The 22,562-nt window shown below is 36.6% G+C and overlaps 1 protein-coding gene and 1 non-coding gene across 6 annotated transcripts in view; one reads left to right on the top strand and one right to left on the bottom strand.

Moving 5' to 3' along the window:
• Positions 1-22,562, top strand: part of ZNF638 (zinc finger protein 638) — a 154,257-nt gene that overhangs the window by 90,394 nt on the left and 41,301 nt on the right. For all 5 annotated transcript variants that reach the window (XM_063617845.1, XM_055242704.2, XM_055242705.2 and 2 more), the window contains exons 6-10: positions 436-713; positions 3,397-3,543; positions 4,887-5,009; positions 15,109-15,167; positions 15,400-15,452. In XM_063617845.1, the coding sequence (XP_063473915.1) occupies positions 436-713; positions 3,397-3,543; positions 4,887-5,009; positions 15,109-15,167; positions 15,400-15,452 (660 nt within the window). The remainder of the gene's footprint in view (positions 1-435; positions 714-3,396; positions 3,544-4,886; positions 5,010-15,108; positions 15,168-15,399; positions 15,453-22,562) is intronic.
• Positions 14,644-14,747, bottom strand: LOC129463264 (U6 spliceosomal RNA). The gene has a single exon (XR_008651070.1). It is a non-coding gene; the product is annotated as a U6 spliceosomal RNA (small nuclear RNA).

Here is a 22,562-nt window from a genome sequence, read left to right as displayed (position 1 = left end):
ACTCATTTCACTAATTTCGTTTTGGGAATTACAGTTGGTTTTTATAAAAATATTTATGTTAATATGGGAATTTACTTTTTTTGCCATTACTTTCAGTGGCAAAAACTGCAGTTACTTTTCACCAACCTAACATATGAGTTAATAAATATTTTTAAAATTTTAATTTCTAATATGGTAAATATCAGTAAATATAACACAAATCTTTGTAGTCTTCAATAAGTGTAAAGCAGTCTCAAAACCAAAACTTTGAGGATCACTGGTATAAGAGAATAAAGGAACTTCATGTAAAAGCCTTCTGAGTGAATAAAATCTAGATTTTTGTATTGGCTGTGTGCTCCCTGTTTAGCTTAAGAATAGCACTGTGTGATTATGTCATGAGATGGCTCCTACCTTAATTTTTTTCCAATTGAAATTATATTTATATCTTTTTACTAGATAGAAAAAAAGCATTAGAAGATGTAGTACAACGATCTGGGCATGGGACAGAATTTAATAAACAGAAGCATCTTGAAGCTGCTGATAAGGGACATTCACCAGCACAAAAGCCTAAAACTAGCAGTGGAACAAAACCATCAGTTAAACCTACAAGCGCTACAAAGAGTGATTCAAATCTGGGAGGACATTCTATTCGTTGTAAATCAAAGAATCTTGAAGATGACACTTTGTCAGAATGTAAACAGGTGTCTGATAAAGCTGTTTCTCTCCAGCGAAAGGTAATACTTTAATTAATAATTATTTTTAGAGATAAGGTTTCACTCTGTCGTCCTGGCTGGACTGCAGTGGTGCAACAAACATGGCTCACTGCAGCCTCGATCTACTGGGCTCAAGTGATCCTCCTGCCTCAGCTTCCCAAGTAGCTGGCACCACAGGCGTGTGCCACCATGCCTGGCTAATTTTTTAATTTTTGTAGAGATGGGGTCTTGCCATGTTGCTCAGGCTGGTCTCGAACTACTAGGCTCAGGCAGTCCTTCCACGTCGGCCTCCCTAAGTGTGTGAGCCACTATGCCTGGCTTCATAATTCTTTGTTGGTGCAAGTACGCATACATTTGCTGTGACAAACAGAAAACAAAGTTGTTGCCTGGCATGGTGGCTTATGCCTGAATCCCAGCGCTTTGGGAGGCCAAGTGGGGTGGATCGCTCGAGCTTAGGAGTTTGAGGCCAGCCAGAGCTACGTGGTGAAACTCCCTCTCTACAAAAAATATAAAAATGAGCTGGGCGTGGTGGCAGGTGCCTGTAGTCCCAGCTACTTGGGAGGCTCAGATGGAAGGATCGCTTGAACCTGGGAGGCAGAGGTTGCAGTGAGCTGAGATCACACCACTGCACTTCAGCCTGGACTACAGAAGGAAGACCCTGTCTCAAGAAAAAAAAAAAAAAAATGAAGTTGTCTTAACTTTTTTATTCCATATTTCCAATAACTTTGAACTTATGAGTTGTTACATGATTTTAGTATGGAATATTTTACTGGTTTTTCTTACGAGTATAATAAAAGTCCAAGGTTCAAAATCTTGTATCTTAGGAATTCCAGTGGTTTGGTATTTGATGTGTCAAAAGAACATTTTGATGGTTTGGCATTTTTGGCTAGCTTCACAGGCAGATCATTGTGATGAGTTTTGCTCTCTAATTGGGAAAATGAATAATCACCAGCAGCATTATCGAGCTTTTGTAATCTTTTTTAGTAAGGTATAAGAGTGAGCCTCTCCTGAGAATTTATCATTATTCATCTGTTCTATACTTTTTGTGGTACAGTTCAGAAGTCAAATACTCTGTTGTACAGTGCAAAATTTATATTTTGGTACTGATTTATTAGTGTATTTTGACCGTAACCTACTGGTTACAATACTAAGGTATTGTTTTATTGTATATGTTTATTAAATCACTATTAAATAATATATTAAAACATCAAGAGACTATCTTCAGAGAAAATCCTAATAGGCCCAATATCAAATATTTTGTATATTTTAATGTTAATAAGTCTTCAAGTATTTAGGTATGGAATGCATTGCTCTCAACAGTATTTCAATACATGAAAGACTTTCAGTAAGTGCTGTTCCCTGCCCCAAAGAACTTACATTTAGAAGGATAAACTTACGGTAATCAACCGATAATTGACAGAATTTTCAAGAGCATTGGGAAGAAATTTTTGAGTACAGGGAAAATTTTGAAGAGGCTGAATTAGTCTCGTAAGATTATTAATATATGAAGTTCTTTTCATTTTGTTTCAAGACTGCTAGGTGGTGGCAGTGGAACTTTTTTTTTTAAGTTTTCTTATTTAGTAAAAAATAAGAGAGATGGGGGTCTCACTGTCTCACCCAGGCTGGAGTGCAGTGGCACAGTCATAACTCACTGCAGCCTCAAATTCCTGAGCTCAAGTATCCTCCTGCCTCAGGCTCCCAGATAGCTAGGACTACAGGTATGCTGTACCACAGCCAGCTGGGTGTTTTACTTTTTTTTTTTTTTTTTTGAGATGGAGTCTCGCTCTGTCACCCAGGCTGGAATGCAGTGGCGCGATCTTGGCTCACGCAACCTCCACCTCCCGGGTTCAAGTGATTCTCCTGCCTCCTGCCTCAGCCTCCTGAGCATCTGGGATTATAGACGTGTGCCACCACGCCTGGCTAATTTTTTTTATTTTTAGCAGAGACGGGGTTTCACCATGTTAGTCAGGCTGGTCTCGAACACCTGACCTTGTGATCCATCCACCTTGGTCTCCCAAAGCGCTGGGGTTACAGGTGTGAGCCACCGGGCCTGGCCTTTTTTTTTTTTTTTTTTTTTTATAGTCTTAGTATGTTGCCCATCCTGGTCTTAAACTCCTGGCCTCAAGCAATCTTTCTGCCTTGGCCTCCCAAAGCAGTGGGATACAGGCAAGAGCCACCATGCCTGGCCCTAATTTTTAACGTAAGTGGTAAAGTTGATACTACAGTGTGATTCAAATGGTATGTATTACATAAGAATTTTTAAAAATATTATACCTGTCTAGAGATCATTTCCAATTATTAGAACAGAGGGGGTGAGCAGAGCTTTAATTTCAGCTTTACTTGTTGGTGGGCCATGTAGTTTCATAGAAAAATTCTCTGTAATGGCCTTGGACCATTCCATAGATCTTATTTGCTATAAGATGCTATAAACAGAAAAGAGCACCTATAAACCATTTCTGGGTTAAAAAATATAAATAACATTTCTTACCACTTTTGCATTTAAAATCTTATTAAAGTGTTAAAATTGTGATTTTAAAAAAACTGCATAAAGAGCATGGTGAAGGAAAAAGAAAAATGGGTAAAATATTTGGAAAAGACCCTTAGTGTACTAATATTAGTGGTAGAAGAAATTATATAGGAAGTTATTCCTGTACATTGTAGCTTAATTTGGTTTATTTTAAATTTTCTTTCACTCCAAAAACAGCTTCGGAAAGAACAGTCATTGCATTATGGTTCGGTTCTTCTTATATCTGAATTACCAGAGGATGGTTGTACTGAAGAAGATGTTAGAAAATTATTTCAGCCATTTGGGAAAGTGAATGATGTCCTGATTGTTCCATATAGAAAAGAGGTGAGTCATTTAGTCTGTGGTAAAAATTCATACAAAGTGATTGCTTTAATGATTCTATAAATTGCTGTTGTGTTCCTTAGCTGCTTGTACTGCATATATAATTATTCTTTGAGAGTTATATGTTTGGATGTGAATAAACAAGGCCCCAAAATAATGTTTTATATCCTTTAAAATAAGTGCCCACTTTTTCTGTAAAGGGCCAGATAAATATTTTTGGTTTTATGAGCCATCTATAGGATCTCAGCTACTGTGCTGTGGCATTCTAGTACAAAAACAGCTATAAGTAATATGTAAATGAGCAAGCATGGCTGTGTCTAAAAAACTATTTACAAAAATAGGTAGTATGCCATAGTTTGCCAGTCATTGCTTCAGAACACCGGTTAGATAATACTAAAATTATTTCCTTTGTATGGTAAGTATTTTCTGTGGGTTATATTCCTGTAACTCACATGATAAAGTTAAGAACTATGAACGGTTCTTAACATAAGCACAACATAAAATAGTTAAGGCTGGGCATGTTGGCTTATGCCTGTAATCCCAGCACTTTGGGAGGCCGAGGCAGGTGGATCACCTGAGATCAGGAATTTGAGACCAGCCTGACCAACATGGTGAAACCCGGTGTCTACTAAGAATACAAAAATTAGCCAGGTGTCTGTAATCTCAGCTACGTGGGAGATTGAGGCAGGAGAATCTCTTGAACCCGGGAGGCAGAGGTTGCAGTTAGTAGAGATCGCGCTGCTGCACTCTAGCCTGGACAACAGAGTAAGGCTCCGTCTCAAAAAAAAAAAAAAAAAAAAAAAAAGGGTTTGTGAGTTAAGGCCGGGTGTGGTGGCTGAAGTCTGTAATCCCAGTACTTTGGGAGGCCAAGGCTGGAGGATCGCTTGAGGCCAGGAGTTCAAGACCAGCCTGGGCAACATAGCGAGACCTCCATCTTAATTTTTTTTAAAAGTTTGTGAGTCAGGACAGGGAACGTAGTGATAGTGTTGTCTTCGTTTCAAGAAGCCTTTAAAATGTCAGATCTACCACAAGTTGGACCATATCTTCCCTTCCCTCCTATTGTTCAGTGAGCCCTGCCTTTTCATTTCCTCTTGTTCCATTAGCCTGCCTGGATTTTTTTTTATCTTGGTAGTGGTATAGAAATTCTGTAAGGTTAAATGTCCATTTAATGTGTGAAACATCCTTAGTCAAATTACATTTGAGCAAAATAAAAACAGGCAAAAGCAACCATGACTTGAGGTAGTTTCATAGTTTGATGTTACAAAAGAAAGGATTAAGTCCATTTTAAAATGCAGGAACTTTTAAAGATAGATTTGTGACTAAAGATGGAATAAATTTCATTTTAGGCTTACCTAGAAATGGAATTTAAAGAGGCAATTACTGCAATTATGAAGTACATTGAAACAACACCTCTTATGATAAAAGGAAAAAGTGTGAAAATATGTGTTCCAGGAAAGAAAAAAGCACAGGTAAACTGGATTTAGGTGTTAAATGTTTTATCACTGTTGTTTAGTTTATCTTTTTTGTTTAAGTATGGCACACATATAGAAATATGCATAGAAACATAAATGTTAGCTCAACACATATGTGCATTAATTCAAGTATGTTGAAATTAAAACTTCATATATGTATGGTGCTATATACAGTATTAAATAATGACTAGGAGAAAATACTTGCCATATATAACACAAAAATAGCAAACATCTGTGAATCCGGTACCTAGGTCACAAAAGAGAACATTGACAGTATCTGGAAGTCCTTTGCTTACTTCTTCCCAATTCTTACACCCTCCCTTCTTCTCACAAGTAACCACTAACTTGATTTCTAATGCCATGGTTGAGTTTTGCCTGTTTTCAACTTTACATAAACAAAATCATAGAATGTATATTCTTTGAGCCTTTACTTCCTTAGAAGTATCAAGTTTTGTAACTTTCATTTTTCTAGATCATTTCTATGCTTCAGTTTATATGATCGTAGATAATATCTATAGAATTACTTTAAATTACCCTTTAAGGATGAGCTTTCTGTTAAGTAAAAAGCTATATGTGTATCTCACCTGTAAGGTTTTCTATGTGTATGTGTGTGTTTTTTAAAATAGGGTGTTGAGAAAATATTTTTATATCTTAAAAAAAAATTATTGTATTTTTAATTTTTGTGGGTACATAGTAGGTATATATATTTATGAGGTACATGAGATATTTAGATACAGGCATGCAGTGTGTAATAATCACATTATGGAAAATGGGATATCTGTCCCCTACAGCATTTATTCTTTCTGTATCAAACAGTCCAGTTATATTCTTATAATTGTTTAAAAATGTACCATTAAATTATTTTTTACTATAGTCACTCTGTTGCCCTAGCTAATACTAGGTCTTATTCATTCTGTTTTTTCTTGGTACCTGTTAATTATCCCCTCCTACCCCCTTTTACCCTTCCCAGCCTCATAACCATCCTTCAACTTTCTGTCTCTATGAGTTCAGTTGTTTTAGAGCCCACAAATTGTGGTTTTTTAGATACCACAAATAAGTGGGAACATGTGATCTTTGTCTTTCTGTGCCTGGCTTATGTCACTTAATATAATGACTTCCAGTTTCATCCATGTTATTTTAAATAACTGAATCTCTTCATTTTTATGGCTGAAGAGTACTCCATTGTGTATATGTACCACATTTTCTTTATTCATCTGTTGATGGACACTTAGTTTGCTTCCAGATCTTAGCTAATGTGAACAGTGCTGCAAGAAACATGAGAGTGTAGATATCTCTTCGATATACTGATTTCTTTTCTTTTGGGTATATATACCCAGCACTGGGATTGCTGGATTGTATGGTAGATCCTATTTTTAGTTTCTTAGAACCCTTCAAAATGTTCTCCATAGTGATCATACTAATTTACGTTCCCACCAACAATATACTGAGGGTTCCCTTTTCTCCACATCCTGGCCAGCATTTGTTTTTGCCTGTCTTTTGGATTAAAGCCATTTTAACCGGGGTAAGATGGTATCTCGTTGTAGTTTTGATTTGCATTTCTGTGATGATCAGTGATGTTGAGTACCTTTTCATGTGCCTCTTTGCCATTTGTGTGTCGTCTTTTGAGAAATGTTTCTTCAGCTCTTTTGCCCATTTTTTTTTTAATCAGAGTATTAGATTTATTTTTCCTGTAGAATGGCTTGAGTTCCCTATATATTCTGGTTATTAATCCCTTGTCAGATGGATAGTTTGCAAATATTTTCTCTCATTTTGTGGGTTGTCTCTTTGTTGTTTCCTTTGCTCTGCAGAAGCTTTTTAACTTGAAGTGGTCCCATTTGTTCATTTTTGTACAGCATTTGCTTATGTTTGTGGGGTATTACTGAAGAAATATTTGCCATGACCGATGTCTTGGAGAGAGAGTTCCTCCAGTGTTTTCTTGTAGTAGTTTCATAGTTTGAGATCTTAGATAAAAGTCTTTAATCTATTTTTGCTTGGTTTTTGTATATGGTGAGAGATAGGGTTCAGGTTCATTAATGCATATGGATATCCAGTTTTCTCAGCTGGTACCTCCCTAGGTTACATGCCATCCCAGCCCACTAGCTCTAATCCCAGCCCCAGCCCTAAGAGTTGCTGTCCTTGTGTCCTAGACTGCCTTTCAGGTTTACCTAGGACCCTGGAGCACTTTAGCCCATGGTAGTGAGGCTTGCCAAGAAATTCAGGTTCTTATTGCTGGGATGGATGATTCCTCTTTGGCTAGGTCTGGTCCAAAGGCTCCTTCAGTGCATGGGTGCTGGCAGAGTACAGCATGGCTTTGCTGTCCACTGTGACAGAGCAGCACTGAGTTCAATGTATTAAGTCCCCTCGTTACTGCGCTGTCCTTTCCTAAAGTGCATAGACTCTGTCCATGTTGTGGGGCCAGATCGGGGAGGTGTGCTGTCAGGGATTTAAGGCTCTCTCTCCTACCCTCTTCAGTGCCTCTTTCAGTGATACAAAGTCAAAACCAGGTAGTATGATTGCTCACTTGATATTTGGTTCTTGTGATGATGCTTTTCTGTGTGCAGATAGTTGTTAAAATTTGGTGTTCCTGCTGGGGGTGAGATGAACAGTGTAGGCTTCTATTCTACCATTTTGCTCCACCCAGCTATGTGTTCTAGTAATTTAATTTTTCTTCTAGCTGTGGAATGGCTACTTTATAGGGGCTCTATAACACACATTTCTCAACAATTTGATTTGGTAGTCTAACCAAATGTTAGTGCATTTAGATTTTCCTCATTCTTTGTAACTTCTCTATAGTGTTTCTCTGTATGAATATACCACAGATATATTACCAATTCCTTACTGATTGATATTTAGGTTGTTTCTAGAAACAGAACTTTAGTTAACACCTTGTGTACCTTCACAGGCCGTCTTTTGACATTTATGATAGTGTTTTTTTAGATGATACCTACCCAATGGAATGGTTGGTTTATAGGACACAGTAATGGATAATAAAAGATTGCTCACTAAATAACTGTAATAATTTACTCCCTGGTAATTTATGAGAGTATTACCAACAACATCTTAATTTCTTCAGCTTTAAAAATTCATTATGTAGAAAATGATACCTAGTTTTAATTTGCATCTTTTTGATTATTCATTAACTTCATCTTTTTATATAATTGTTAGCTATTATCTATTAACTGTTTAAGTGAGTTGTCTATATCTTTTCCTATTTTGTTATTGTTGTCTTTTTAAAAATATTCATTTGAAGGTGCATGAATATTGTGCATTCTAGACACTAATTTTGCATTATATGTAAGAAGTATTTTCTTATAGTCTGTTGCTTGTGTTATGCATACATATATCAAGTTTGAATTTTTTGGCAGAGCCTCTCTCTGTCGCCCAGGCTGGAGTGCAGTGGCACTGTCTCACCTCACTGCAAGCTCCACTTCCCGGGTTCACGCCATTCTCCTGCCTCAGCCTCCTGAGTACCTGCGACTACAGGTGTTCGCCACTAATAGAGATGGGGTTTCACCATGTTAGCCAGGATGGTCTTGATCTCCTGACGTCGTGATCTGCCCGCCTCGGCCTCCCAAAGTGCTGGGATTACAGGCGTGAGCCACCTCACCCGACCAAGTTTGAAATTTTTATGAACTCAAATTTATTGGTATTCTATGGCTTCTGCATTTTTTTGTTTATTATTTTTTTGCCTGTGGACACAGCCTCAGGAGGTTCCGAGGATGTGTGCCCCTCTTTTTGAGACAGGGTCTCACTCTGTCGCCCAGGTTGGAGTGCAGTGGCACAGTTTCAGCTCATTGCCACCTCCGCCTCCCAGGCTCGAGTAATCCTCCCACCTCAGCCTCCTGAGTACCTGGGACTACAGGTGCAAGCCACCGCGCATAGCTAAGTTTTAATTTACTTTTTGTAGATACGAGGTTTCACTTTGTTGCCCAAGGTGATCTCATACTCCTGGGCTCAGGTGATTCTCCTGCCTCGGCCTCCCAAAGTGTTGGGATTACAGGTGTGAGCCACTGTTTCTGGCCTGCTTTTTTTCTTTTGTCTTTTTAAGAACTTGCCTGTGCTAGTGCCTAAAAGATTTTATTCCTTAATCTATTATTTGCAGCATAATATAGGATTGGAATCAGTATTATTTCCAAAATGGGAGCCAGTTAGCCTCAACACTATGCCTAATTTATCCTTCCTTGTTGATTTGAAAAGCTTCTTTTATGTGTATAAATTCTGTATACATAGATGTGTTTCATGCTCTTCTGTTGTGGCAATACTATGTGGTTTCTGTTACAACAATTATTATAACTTCATAATATTTCCCTGTCTTTCTTGTAGAGTTATTTTTCTTTGTTTATTCATTTTGGTTAATGTTTTTCCTCTTTATTTAAATTCATTTTGTTTAATCCTGAACATTTACTCCTGCACATTAGTTTTAGAATCAGTTTAAGTTCTCTTAAAAAAACTTACTGGAATTTAATTAATACTGTGTTGAATTTGTAGTAATATTTTTACAACACTAAGTCTTTCTATCAAGAAACATGATTCGTTGGCTGGTGGCTCTTGCCTGTTATCCTAGCATTTTGAGAGGCTGAGGTGGGCAGATAACTTGAGCTCAGGAGTTTGAGACCAGCCTGGGGCAATATGATGAAACCCTATCTCTACTAAAAATACAAAAATTAGCTGGGTGCGGTGGTGTGTGCATGTAGTCCCAGCTACTCAGGAGGAGGCTGAGGCAGGAGGATTGCTTGAGCCCACGAGGTAGAGAGGTCGCAGTGAGCTGAGATAGCACCATGGCACGCCAGCCTGGGCAACAGAGCCAGGCTTTGTCTTAAACAAACAAAGAACATGGTTTGTCTATTTAGATTTCCTTTTATGCCCTTAGCAAGTTTTATTTTTTTTTTCCATAAAGTTCTTGAACATTTCGTGGGGGTTAAATTTATTATTTTACTTATTTTTACATATAGCTATTAGAGAGGATCTTTATTTTTTAGTTCTCATATGTTTTCTGGTTAGTTACTACTAGGGTAACCTGTCATCCTAGTTTATACCTGCTACATGCCATCCATTTATTCCCATTGTCCTGGTTTGGATAATAAATTAAATCGTGTGGCCTTAGTTATTACCAATTTTATCATTTAGGATTTCATTCAGTTTCAACTAATAAAACCTCACTAGTGGATTGTTAACAAATAAGAGGTACATTTATCTCATAACAGAAATCTGCATGTAGGTGGTCCAGTGCTTGTGCAACAGCTCCATAGTATCTTCAGGAACCTCGCCTTGTCTTCCAGCACTACTATCTTTAGAACGTGTCTTTCATCCTCAGTTGTAAGATGGGTTTCTGCGCCTTCTGGCATCTTTTCTATCTTCGAGACATAGAAGAATAAAAATGCAGAGCAAAATGAGTTTTTGTTTTCTTTTCTGGAAAGAATGAGTTCGCCAGCAACATTTGCCTGCATTTGATTTACCAGAACTACCAGACACATGGTCATCTAGTTGCAGAGGCAGTTAAGGAGAAACAAGGATTAAATACATAATTTAAGAACTTTAAACTTTATCCGGTAGAAAGGTATATGTTATTCAAGGTTTTTGAACCGGGGCATGACATAATAAAATGGAGATTAGAAAGATTCATTTGGAAATGGTTTGGAGAATGAGTTAGGCAAATGATTCTGAAGGCAAAGCCTAGCAGATTGATTAAAGTGGAGAAGAGCACTGAAGTCCAATTAGAAGACTCATTTAATCAATATACTCAGCCTTTTGTGATAATGGTAGTGGTTTGTGGGTAGATTAGTAACCCTGAAAACAGAAAGGAATAGTGGCTTATACTAGTGACTGTCCAGGAAGACCTAGCTGATCATTATATTTTGGGAATTTTTGAAAAGGCCAGTTTTCTTTCATTCTAAACGGTTAACATAGTTAAGAAACATAGGTAAGGATACATTTAAGGAAATAGAATGTTTCATATAGCGTAAAAAATTCTCTTGGCCAACTTCTTGATGAAGTTGGTGAGGTAGCAATGTAAGTCCAAGAGCCCAGGCATATTTACTGTCATGATTTTCTTAGTAATGAATAGGGTAAAGAAAATACTAGCACTAGAAGCTAGAAAACATGCCATTTTCACGGCAAATATTAATGTTCTTCAGCTAAATGTTGTTTGGATGATGCTGGAACAAGAAGGCTAACTCATGACACCTCTGTTGTGACAGAGCAACATGCCTAGGGATTGAGTGGAGGGAACTCTGAACAGAATTTGAGTTGTACCTTCTTCATATTGGAAGTATGTGGACAATTGTTGTTGTTTGTTTTGTTTTGTAAATAAGTGTCTGAGGCAGGAAGGTGCAATCTTTTTGGCCTGTTACCGCTTAAAGTTTTTTTACCAGTGCAAGCCAAAAATAAACAAAGAACAAACTAGGAAAAAGAAGAGCTGTGCTATAGCTTTCTTGGTCCAAATCTTGATTTTGGCATGGCATGTCAAAACGTAGAAAAAACTTACCTGCCCAACATTTGATATTTCATGTTAGGACTGCCTCTAACTCTAGCTGTGTTTCATGTAACATCTTCTCCATTTTGCTGCTTCTGTGAATCTAAATATTACAGAAAAGGTAAAAAATATCCTGTATCCCTATGTTAATATGGATTTGTACAACTCTTGTCAGAAACTAGGTAACCTAGTCTTTATTAATAACATTGTAACCTAGTCTTTAATAATAATAATAATAATTTAATAATAACCTCAACATCTATTCTTAAGCAGTGATTCTTAAGTCTTTTTGAGCTACTCCTTGCCCCACCATTACCAGTAATCCGATGAAAGCAAACATTCTTTTTTTCCCAGAGAAAGGGCCATGTACTCATACTTTAAAAGTTTTCTTTAAAGTATCAGGAGCCCAGTGCAGTGGCTCACGCCTGTAATCCCAACACTTTGGGAGGCCGAGGCAAGATAATTGCTTGAGCCCAGGAGTTTGAGACTAGCCTGGGCAATATAGTGAGATCTTATCTCTACAAAAAATTTAAAAATTGACCTAGTGTGGTGGCACGCGCCCAGCTGCTGGGTAGGGTGCGTTGGGAAGATCGCTTGAGCCCGGGAGGCAGAGGTTGGCTGGGTGATGGAGTGAGACCCTATCTCAACAAAAAGGGGCTGGGGAATGATCAGGAGCCCTTGATGTGGAAAAGAGTAGGATCAGATTTCTAATAAAACCCTTTCAGCCTTGACATACTACTGCAGTTCAACCCTGTGCAAAAAAACAATTTTTAAAACTTCAATTCAGTGTTTTCAGCAAGATTCATGGGGACATTACAATTAAAACTGGAGCAAGTAGTCAACTAAGAAGATTGCATGGATATGCAAAATAATGCTGGGCGTTAGTGAACATTTGAGCATTACAGAAAATCTAATGAATTAACGAGATAAAAGTGAAAATATGCAATCAGAATTCGGATGAGAGGTTTTCATTTTAATTCTGAAACTATTTCTTATTAGTTAAGCGTCTGTTACGCCTCTGTTGTGTCAGGCATTGTAATATCTACAGAAGATGCAGTGGTGAGCAAGAGGTGTGATCCTACTCTTGGTGTGAAAGTTAAGAGTGAAAAATGATTAGAGGAAAGGCACGGTAGATATATTTAGAAGACATAATCTGTACCTATGTGGAATTCCAGAAAGAGAACATCACTTGAATACTGAGGATTTTAAATTTCATGGTTATGGTGGGGCACCTTATAGTGATCTAGGCAGAAAATGGTTTAACTATACAAAGAAATAGTCTAGCTTGAGATCGCAAAGCAACACATTCTTAAGAGTTGAGTGGGAAAAAGATTGTGATTCATTGTAATTGAGTACATTCATTTCAAGTGGAATCCTAAGGTGTATGTTAGGGCAGTATTTATTCTCAGACATGCATGGACTTAGAAGGTATTTCACTAATACATCTTTTTCTAAAACATTAAAATGAAGAACTTAAGAAATGGAGAAGTTATATAAAATGTTGGCAGTGAACAATGAAACCAGTTAAACATAGACTGAAATCTAAATAATCATATTTTTATAAAATAAATTTCAAAAAATATCACTTAAAATTACCAGAAAGATAATTTTCGTCTGAAATGTATAATCAAAAATTGGAATGTAGCCAAGGAGTAAAGGCTAAATTTTTCAACTTATACATTGGAACTCAGTAGTTTCAAATTTCTTTTAAAATTGAAAATTACCATTAGTAGAATAGAACTAGAACTAATTTCTTCTAAATATTTGAGTTGAAGGAACGTTTGGGATAAAATCCCATATAGTGCAAAAGGAAATGACAAGAGTGCTGAAAAAGAACAAACTATAAAATTGCATGAGAACAGTTATGATGAAATTCAGATCAAGTTAACAAGTACTTGCTGAATGTTCAAGCATGACTTTATGCACTGAGAATAGAATATTGAAGAAAACAAAGTCCCTGGTATCACAGAGTTTTAACTTCAAGGGGTAGGGAGAGAAAGACCACAAATAAGTTAAAAATGCATACATATTATGTTTGTTTTCAACAAGTGCTATGGTAAAAAAAAAAAATTAGGAAAGGACAATAGAAGTACTCTTGTTGGGGAATGAAGAACTGTGCAACTTTCAGTAAGGTAGTTGGGGAAGATCTCATTGAAAAGGTGATGTTCGAGCAAACACCTGAAGAAGATGAGGGAACAAACCACGTCCTGGATTGAGGGCATTCCAGACAGAAGGAATAGCACCTGCCAAACCTATACCTGTGTAGCATCTTAGAGGAGTAGAAAGGATGCTTGGGGTTGGAGTGAAGAAGTATAGGAAGAAGTGTATTGTGGTTTGGGAGTTAGAAGGTAGGTAGAACATATGTTGTAAACTTTTAGAGGCCATTGTAGGTACTGGCTTTTTTTCCTTGAGTCTAACAAGAGGTTTTGAGTTGTGGAACAGCAGGTTCAGTCTAGGTTTATGTTGTAAATAGAGAGTGGGTGAATGGCAAGGACCGAAGCAGAGACCATTATGAGGCAATTATAGTAATCAAAGCAAAAGATAGTAGTAGATTAGACCAGGGTGATAGCAGTTGAACTTTAGACATTTGAAATGTCACAGTGCTATGAGAAACCATGTTTTTGAAAGATACAGTAGTTCCCCATTATCTGAGGCTTGGCTTTGCAGTTTCAGTGGTCAGTTGTGGTTTGAAACTATTGAATAGAAAATTCCAGAAATAAACAATTAACATGTTTTAAATTGTGCACCGTTCTAAGTTAGCATGATGAAATTTCATGCAGTCCAACTCCAGCCCACTGGGGCTGTGAGGCATTGCTTTGTCTAGAGTATCCACACTTTATATGCTACCTGCGTACTAGTCACTTAATAGCTGTCTTGGTTACCACATTGACCGTCACTGTATTGCAGTGCTTGTGTTTAACCCTCATTTTACTTAATAATGGCCCTAAAATGCAAGTATGGTGATGCTGGCAATTTGGATATGCCAAAGAGAAGCTGAAAAATGCTTCCTTTTAGTGAAAAGTTGAAAGTTCTCAGCTTAATAAGGAAAGAAAAAAATTGTATGCTGAAGTTGCTAAGATCTACAGTGCAGTAAGATATTTTGACAGACCATATTCACGTAAGTTTTATTACACTATATTGTTACAACTTTTTTTAATTTAAAATATGGAATGCCTAACGAATATGTGTGTCATCCTTGCGCAGGGGCCATGCTAATAACCGTATCATTCCAATTTTAGTATATATGCTGCTGAAGGGAGCATTTTTCTATTTTATTATTGTTGATCTCTTACTATGTCTGATTTATAAATTAAACTTTCATGTATATATAGGAAAAAAACATAGTACATATAGGGTTCAGCACGAGCACGGTTTCAAGGCATCCACCAGGGGTCTTGGATAAGGGGAAACTACTGTAGTTAATGATAAGAAAATGCAGATGAGTTGTAAAAGATGAGTTGTAAAATTAGGCTGTGTAATCACAAATTGAAAAAAATGTCTTTATAAATAGAAAAAGTAATAAGCATGTGTCCTTTAGAATAGGAAGATTTTAGATTTTTCTTCTATATTTTCTAAATTGCTTTATACTAAATTTCTTTTGTTCAAAATATTTTTCCTACATAGAACAAAGAGGTGAAGAAAAAGACTTTAGAGTCAAAGAAAGTATCTGCATCTACCTTAAAGTAAGTGACTTTATGATTTCATATGTGAGAATGAAATGTGCATATGACTTAAGAAATTTTAATTTTTAAAACCGCATTTTAAATATATTTTATCACTATACCTGCAATTTAAGAGGGATATCACTCCAGTTGAATTATTTTAAACTTTTTTAGGTTTAAATATTACATTTTTAGGATTTTGTAGAACTTAGAATTCCTAAGTTGCTGCTAAATTTTTTCTCCTTTTAAATAGAAGAGATGCAGATGCTTCAAAAGCTGTTGAAATTGTTACTTCAACTTCTGCTGGTAAGTTGTTACTTTTAATATTGTTTCAAATGAGTGTATCTTGTCAGTTTAGTAGAAACGTAGATGATGATGCTAGGAAGACACTATTGTGCTTTAATGAAGGAGACCCAAATTGCATTCTTTAATTGGCCTCTGTATTAAGCAGGTGGTTAATAGTTAATGCTGTGTAATTACAGAATCACTTTGGAGTAAATACAACAAATCTGAGATAATGTATGTGAAATATCTGTCGTAGTTCCACAGTTAATAGCTGTTTTTTACATGTTTAGGTTAGTTACGCAATATCTCCCTCCATCCCCTCCCGATAAACCCACAAGACAAAACATAAGAAAGGTATGTTAAGATTGCTTATCTGGTCCCCTTTGATTTTGGAGGTTAATTGAGAGCCAAAAAGCAAGCAAAAAAGACTATCCAGAAATGGATGTTATCATACTCATGTACTAAAAGCTATTTCTTTATACTCAGGAAAATACTTGAAGCCATCATTATGAATCTAGTTAAATTTTGCATACAGTTTTATAATCCAGGTTCTCTTTTTTCTTAGTCCATTTAGTACTAGAAAGGTGGAAAGAAGTTTTGAGACTACTACTAGTGAGGGTAAACAGCTCGATAGTGAAAGGAAAGAAAAGCTAAAATAAGGCAGACACAAATTTAGGAACTTACATTGCGTTTTGTATGTTCTGTTTGGGGAAGGTAAAAATATAGTGTGTTGGTTTTTCTAACTGGAATGAAGTAAGAATTTAGGCACTAAATTTTACTAGTGAGGTGAAAATTGGATTGTGTGGAATATCACATTTCCCCGCAATGTTTAGTTGTATAGAGTACTTGAAGTATTGAAGGTTAGCAGAGATACTATGAATGGCTTCTGGAAGGCAGTACATTTTGATTAAGATTTTAAATTAGGTAACGTTATGTGAAGAGATAAAATGTGGAGGCAGAAGATTACTTCATGTGGAGGGCACATAACAAAGGTAACAAAGTTGAATTCTATTGAACGCCTTGAAGGGTCATGCTGAGAAATTTTCAAATTTGACCCCATTAGTAGCATTTTCAGAATGTGTCGTGTTAAAAAGTAATTTCTGAAAGATGTTTTGGGTAAAAAGGTTTGGGGGTGTGTGTTATAGCTTTTTTTTCTCTTTTGAAACAATAATCCACAGAACACATTTTATGAAGTCCTTTAGGAAAGAAACCTATTTAGCTTTGTTTAGTCCACTGTTTCCTAAGCTTGGCAAAAGTACACTCCATTTTTTCTGTATAAGAGCTAGTAACAATTGGTACAGACTCTGGGAAATTGCAGTAGAGAATATGGAGCCACTCACTAATTGTTTAGGATTCTTATATAGATTGGATAAATTGGAGAGGTGTAAAAATCCCACTGAGAAAAAACAGTTGGGCTTCACTTTGGGATGATTAGGACCTGATGTGAAAAAGGTTAAGTGATGTGAGGAGGTAAAATTTGCATTTTATTATATGGAATTTTTCAGTAAATGAGTTTAAAAAAATTTTTAAGTAATTAAAAAATTTCCAAGTTTCAGTCCTGATAGGTTTTACTAAGAGTGCGATGATATTATTGATTACAATTGGAAAACTCACAGTGGTGCCTTTGAATTTGGGGTTAGGTCCTTAGATTTCAACATTACCAAATTTCAGCTGTCATGGGTATCTGCTAGAGATATTCTTTAGTCAGCCAATCATATGGCATTGAAAGTGAGATACTTGGGAATTGTTTTAAGTTTAAGGTCTAAATTTTGGAAAGCTAAGTACTTCCTTCCAATATAAATGTAGAAAGAAAAAGGAACCTATAAACAGGACTGAGAAAGTGACAGGTGAAAAAGAAGGGTACTTGATAAGTTTTTGAGATCCGCTCAGATTGAAGAGTGATAGGAAGAGTTAATTAGGGCAATTTTAAGGATAAATTTGATTATAAGCACAGGGAGGAAGCAAGAGTGTGATTTGATCATAAATGGAAACATTAGAGCTCTTACCCAGTACTAATTAAAAAGAAAAATAGTAATTATTGAGTACCTATTATATGCCCATGATAGGGGGCACTTTGTAGAGGCTTAGGATGTATCAGTGGACCAAATAGGCATGCCTGTCCCCAGACAGTTGACATTTTTAACTTGAGATGACAAATATTAAATATAAAATAAACATTAAGTAATATGAGTTTTAGAAAACGAGAAGTTCCGTGACACAAAGCTAAAGCAGAACCAGGGTAAAGGGTGATGCAGGATTAGTTTGTTTTAAAGTTAGAATTTAGTATACAAAATAAGGTAAAAATGACTTATTAAGTAGACAGGCCTACTAGCATAATCTGTACCAGAAGAGAGAAAAAGGAAAAGAAGCTTCATGTTTGCGGGTATGATATTTATGCTGGGCATATAGTATATTTATGTTATTTTGTTTAATCTTTCAAACCATTCTTTGAGTTATAGTTAATGTTTGGCTGGGTGTGGTGGCTTATGCCTGTAATCCCAGCACTTTGGGAGGTGGAGGTGGGCGGATCACCTGAGGTCAGGAGTTCAAGACCAGCCTGGCCAACATGGTGAAACCTTGTCTCTACTAAAATACAAAGATTAGCTGCGTGTGGTGGTAGTAGTCCCAGCTACTCAGAAGGCCGAGGCACGAGAGTCTCTTGAACCTGGGAGGCAGAGGTTGCAGTGAGCCAAGATCGTGCCACTGCACTCCAGTCTGGGTGACAAGAGCAAGACTCCACCTCAAAAAAATACATTGTTCTCATTTTCTAGAAGAGATAGATTCAGAAAGGTTAAATGAGTCAGGGCCACGTGGAGGAGTTAGAATTTGAACCCAAAACTTCATGATTCCAAAGCTTTGTGCATATACTAAATTACCTCCCTCAAGAATGAAAACTTCTTGATTTTCTTGGATCACTACTTTTCTCCAGCCTTTCTAGTTTTCCTAATAATCTTTTCCTCTTCTCATGTCATGCTTTTCTTCCTGGGCGGTTTCTTTTTTTTTTCTTTTATTGAGATGGAGTTTCACTCTATTGCCTAGTCTGGAGTACAGTGGCATGATCTTTGCTCACTGCAACCCCTGCCTCCCAGGTTCAAGTGATTCTCCTGCCTCAGCCTCCCAAGTAGCTGGGATTATAGGTATGCGACACTATGCGTGGCTAATTTTTTCTTTTTTTTTTTTTTTTAGTAGAGATGGGGTTTCACCATGTTGGCCAGGCTGGTCTCAAACTCCTGACCTTAAGTGATGCACCCACCTCGGCCTCCCAAAGTGCTGGGATTACAGGTGTGAGCCACCACGCCTGGCCCTCTTCCTGGGTGATTTCTTTCCTCTCAGTCTTTAAGGACATCTCCCATACATACATAAACTCTTCTACCCCCTTGAGTATACTCTTCTCATTTTCTTATATTATTTAACAGTTACCACTAATCATCCGGTAGAGTAATTCTTAACCCTGTCTTCTCTTTTCTTCTGTTCAACATAATTCAGATTTAGATAACATCCTTCCTCTTTTCAGCCAATCAGTGGTGGATCCATATTAGTTTTCCCTTGAATCTACTTCAGCTCTCAAATGCTTTATAGGTAGCTCCATCATGCCTGTAACTCCTTTTAATTCAGACCTGTCGTCTCACATTTGAACTTTTGAAGATAGCCTCCTGACTGGTATTTTTTATTCCATTCTCTGCTTTATTATACACATTGTTGCCCAGAGGTCTCTTTAAAGCAGATCTGATCATTCTACTTCTAGCGACCAGTGGAATAAAGTCCGAATTCTTTGGCTTTCCATAAGTTATTCTTTGCCCTTTGACCCCACATTATCTTTTGAACCTATTAACAGTCAACTGCGTAGTATTTTCTAGTCACTCAGAATAGTTTATTTTCCATGTTATTTCATTCCTTGGTTCTTTATTTACGCTGTCTATTTGCATGGAATTGATGTCTGACTTCATTTAACTTTAGTAAGCACTTAATAGGTCGCAGGCAAGGTACTGAAGATAAAAAGTCAGTTAAGACTCCTTTTGGGGAGAGTTGGGAGACAGATTCTGATTTATCCTGTAAGGCTCATCTCTGATGAAACTTCCTTGATCGAATGATTTTTTTCTCTTGTTATGGCTTTTCTCTTCTTTAGAAATAATATGTCCCCTTTTCTTTTTACCTTTTCAGTTCCCAGCTGAAAATGATGTTCTTTCAAATCTAATTATCAAAGTAATGAATGTTTATTGTGAAAAATTTAAAATATTTCAGAAAATGTTTTAAGAAAGTGATTCACACCATTCAGAGATCACCTCGTGTTTGTTTGCTTAAGTCAGTTATTTCCCCAATAAAAGCCCTCTGCTCACCTGTGGGAACTCCCACATGTGAGTTCCACCAAATCTTTCAGAAAGCAAAATCGATTTCAGCTATACCATGGCATTCAGGGGAAGGGAAAGCTTCCTATAAAAAGGGAAATGAGAAAAGGTGGGGGAACAGGCTAATGCATCAAATACTGACAAAGACACTACAACACCTATCAGAATGGCTAGAATAAAAAATACTGATAGCACCAAATGCTGATGAGTATGTAGAGAAACTCATACATTGTGTGCAAGAGCAATTGTGAAATAGTACAGCCATTCTGGAAAAGAGTATGACAATTTAACTTAACAAACCTAAACACATGCTTACCATATGACATCACTTATACTCTTGGGCACTCATCCCAGAGAAATGAAAACTTACGCTCATACAAAGGCCTATACACGAATATTTATGGGTACTTTGTTTATAATTGCCCCAAACTGGAAACAACCCAAATGTTCTTCAGTGGATGGCTATTTTAAAAAGTTTTATATTATCAAATTTCATGTATATCACATTGAAATGAAATTACAGAGAGAGAACAGATTAGTGATTGTCAGGGTTGGTGGGAGGGAGGTGGCTATTGCTATAAATGGGTTTTAGAAGAGATCATTATGAAGGAACCGTTCTGTATCTTGGCTGGTGGTAGTCACACTGATCTACACCTATGATAAAGTTTCACAGAGCTAAATACACATTGCATGTAAAATAAGTGAAATCTGGATGTTGGTAGATTGTATCAATTGTGTCAGTTTGCTGTCTGTGATACTGTACTACAGTTATACAAAGTGTTAACCATTGGAGGGAAACTGGGTGAAGGGTATATGGGGTCTCTCCCTCTTATTTCATACAACTCCATGTGAATTTACAATTATCCCAAAAGTGAAAGTTAAATATTTTTTAAATGCTGACAGCTTTCATAAAACTGTAGAACAATTATGTGTAGGAATATTAATGTTAAATTTTAGTGTAAAATTTTAACATATAGTGTCTGTGAGCACTTTGAATAATAACGGACTATGCACAAGAGAGGGTCGTATTGGAAGTATAAAGATGGTTCAAAATGAGGAAATCTGTTAATTCTACCATATTAAAAAAAGAACATATGATCCTTTCCATGAATACTGAGAGGGATATTAACTTCAACATCCATTTCTAGCATTTAAAAAAGAATTCTTAGCGTGGGCAACATAGCGAGACTCAGTCTGTATCAGAAATGAAGAAATTATCTGGGCATGTTGGCATGTGCCAGCTACTTGCAAGGCTGATCTGGGAGGATTGCTTGAGCCCAGGAAGTGGAGGCTTAAGTGAACTGTGATCGTGCTACTGTATCCCAGCCTATGCAACAGAGTGAGACCCTGTCTCAAAAAAAAAAAAAAAGTTTCTTAAATATGGTATGTATGTGTGTATATATACTTTTATTTATGCACACACATACATATACAAGTACACATATGTGAAAAGCCAGCATATGCTTAATAATGCATTAGATGCGTTCCCATTAAGCTTGGGAACTAAACTGAGAATATGCATCAACACCTCTTTGAGTTAAAATAAATATTTTTTAAAACTAATAACCATTAACCAGTACAGTGTAATTCAAGAGGCATGGAAATTGGAAAGTAGGATACACTATTATTTGCAAATATGATAGTATGATGGAAAACCTAAGAGAATCAATTATACAGTGCTATTTAATTATAATTACCCATCTTAATTCTCTAATATGTCATGTTTAATTGCTTTATAAAGAAGAGCTCCTTATGTAATCTAATATTAAATAGTCCATTTATAATAATAAAAATGGTAGAAGTTATAAAAAGAAAACTAAAATATTAAAAGGCATAAAATGAGCCTTAAATGAAAAAACAGCATTCTTGGATAGAAAGCTTCACTGTTATAAAATGCCTTTTTTTTCTTTTTTTCTTTTTTTTCTATTGCCCAGGCTGGAGGAGTTCAGTTGTGGAATCTCAGTTCACTGCAGTCTCCACCTCCCAGGTTCAAGTGCTTCTTCCACCTCATCCTCCTGAGTAGCTAGTATAACAGGCTAGAGACACCTCATCCAGCTAAACCTTTTTTTTTTCTTTGTACACTAAGTATAAAGAATAATAGCAATAAAACATTTTAAATTACATAAGCTGATTCTAAGTTTATATATTATAAGAAATTAACATAGAAGAATAGGCAGGACAGTTCTTTAAAGAAAACAATGAAAACAGACTATCCACAGTAAATATTAAAATATATTACAAAGTTTGAAGATTTAGAATAGTTTCATATAGTTAAATAGACAAAAAGTAGGTCAGAAGAGAGTCCAGAGATATTTCCCAAAACATACAGAACATCAGTAAATTTGTATAATATTTCATTTTAGTTGGGAAAAGATCAATTATTCATTAAATTAGCTACTTTTTTTTACTTTTGATAAAAGTAAAAGCATTTTGCTTGGTGCGGTGGCTAATGTCTGTAATCCCAGCACTTTGGGAGGCCAAGGTGGCTGGATCACTTGAGGCCAGGAGTTTGAGACCAGCCTGGCCAACATGGTGAAATCCTGTCTCTACTAAAAATACAAAAATTAGCTGGGTGTGGTGGTGCTCTCCTGTAGAACCAGGTACTCAGGAGGCTGAGGCAGGAGAATCGCTTGAACCCGGGAGGTGGAGGTTATAATGAGCTGAGATCATGCCACTCAGCCTGGGCAACAGAGTGAGGCTCTGTCTCAAAAAAAAAAAAAAAAAATTGTAAAAGCACTTATATCAAACTGTAGTTGGATCAAAGATTTACAATGATACATAAGAT

The sequence above is a fragment of the Symphalangus syndactylus genome, chromosome 14 (genome assembly GCF_028878055.3).
Source record: "Symphalangus syndactylus isolate Jambi chromosome 14, NHGRI_mSymSyn1-v2.1_pri, whole genome shotgun sequence".
Lineage (NCBI taxonomy): Eukaryota > Metazoa > Chordata > Mammalia > Primates > Hylobatidae > Symphalangus > Symphalangus syndactylus.
This window is presented reverse-complemented; position numbering and strand designations above follow the sequence as displayed.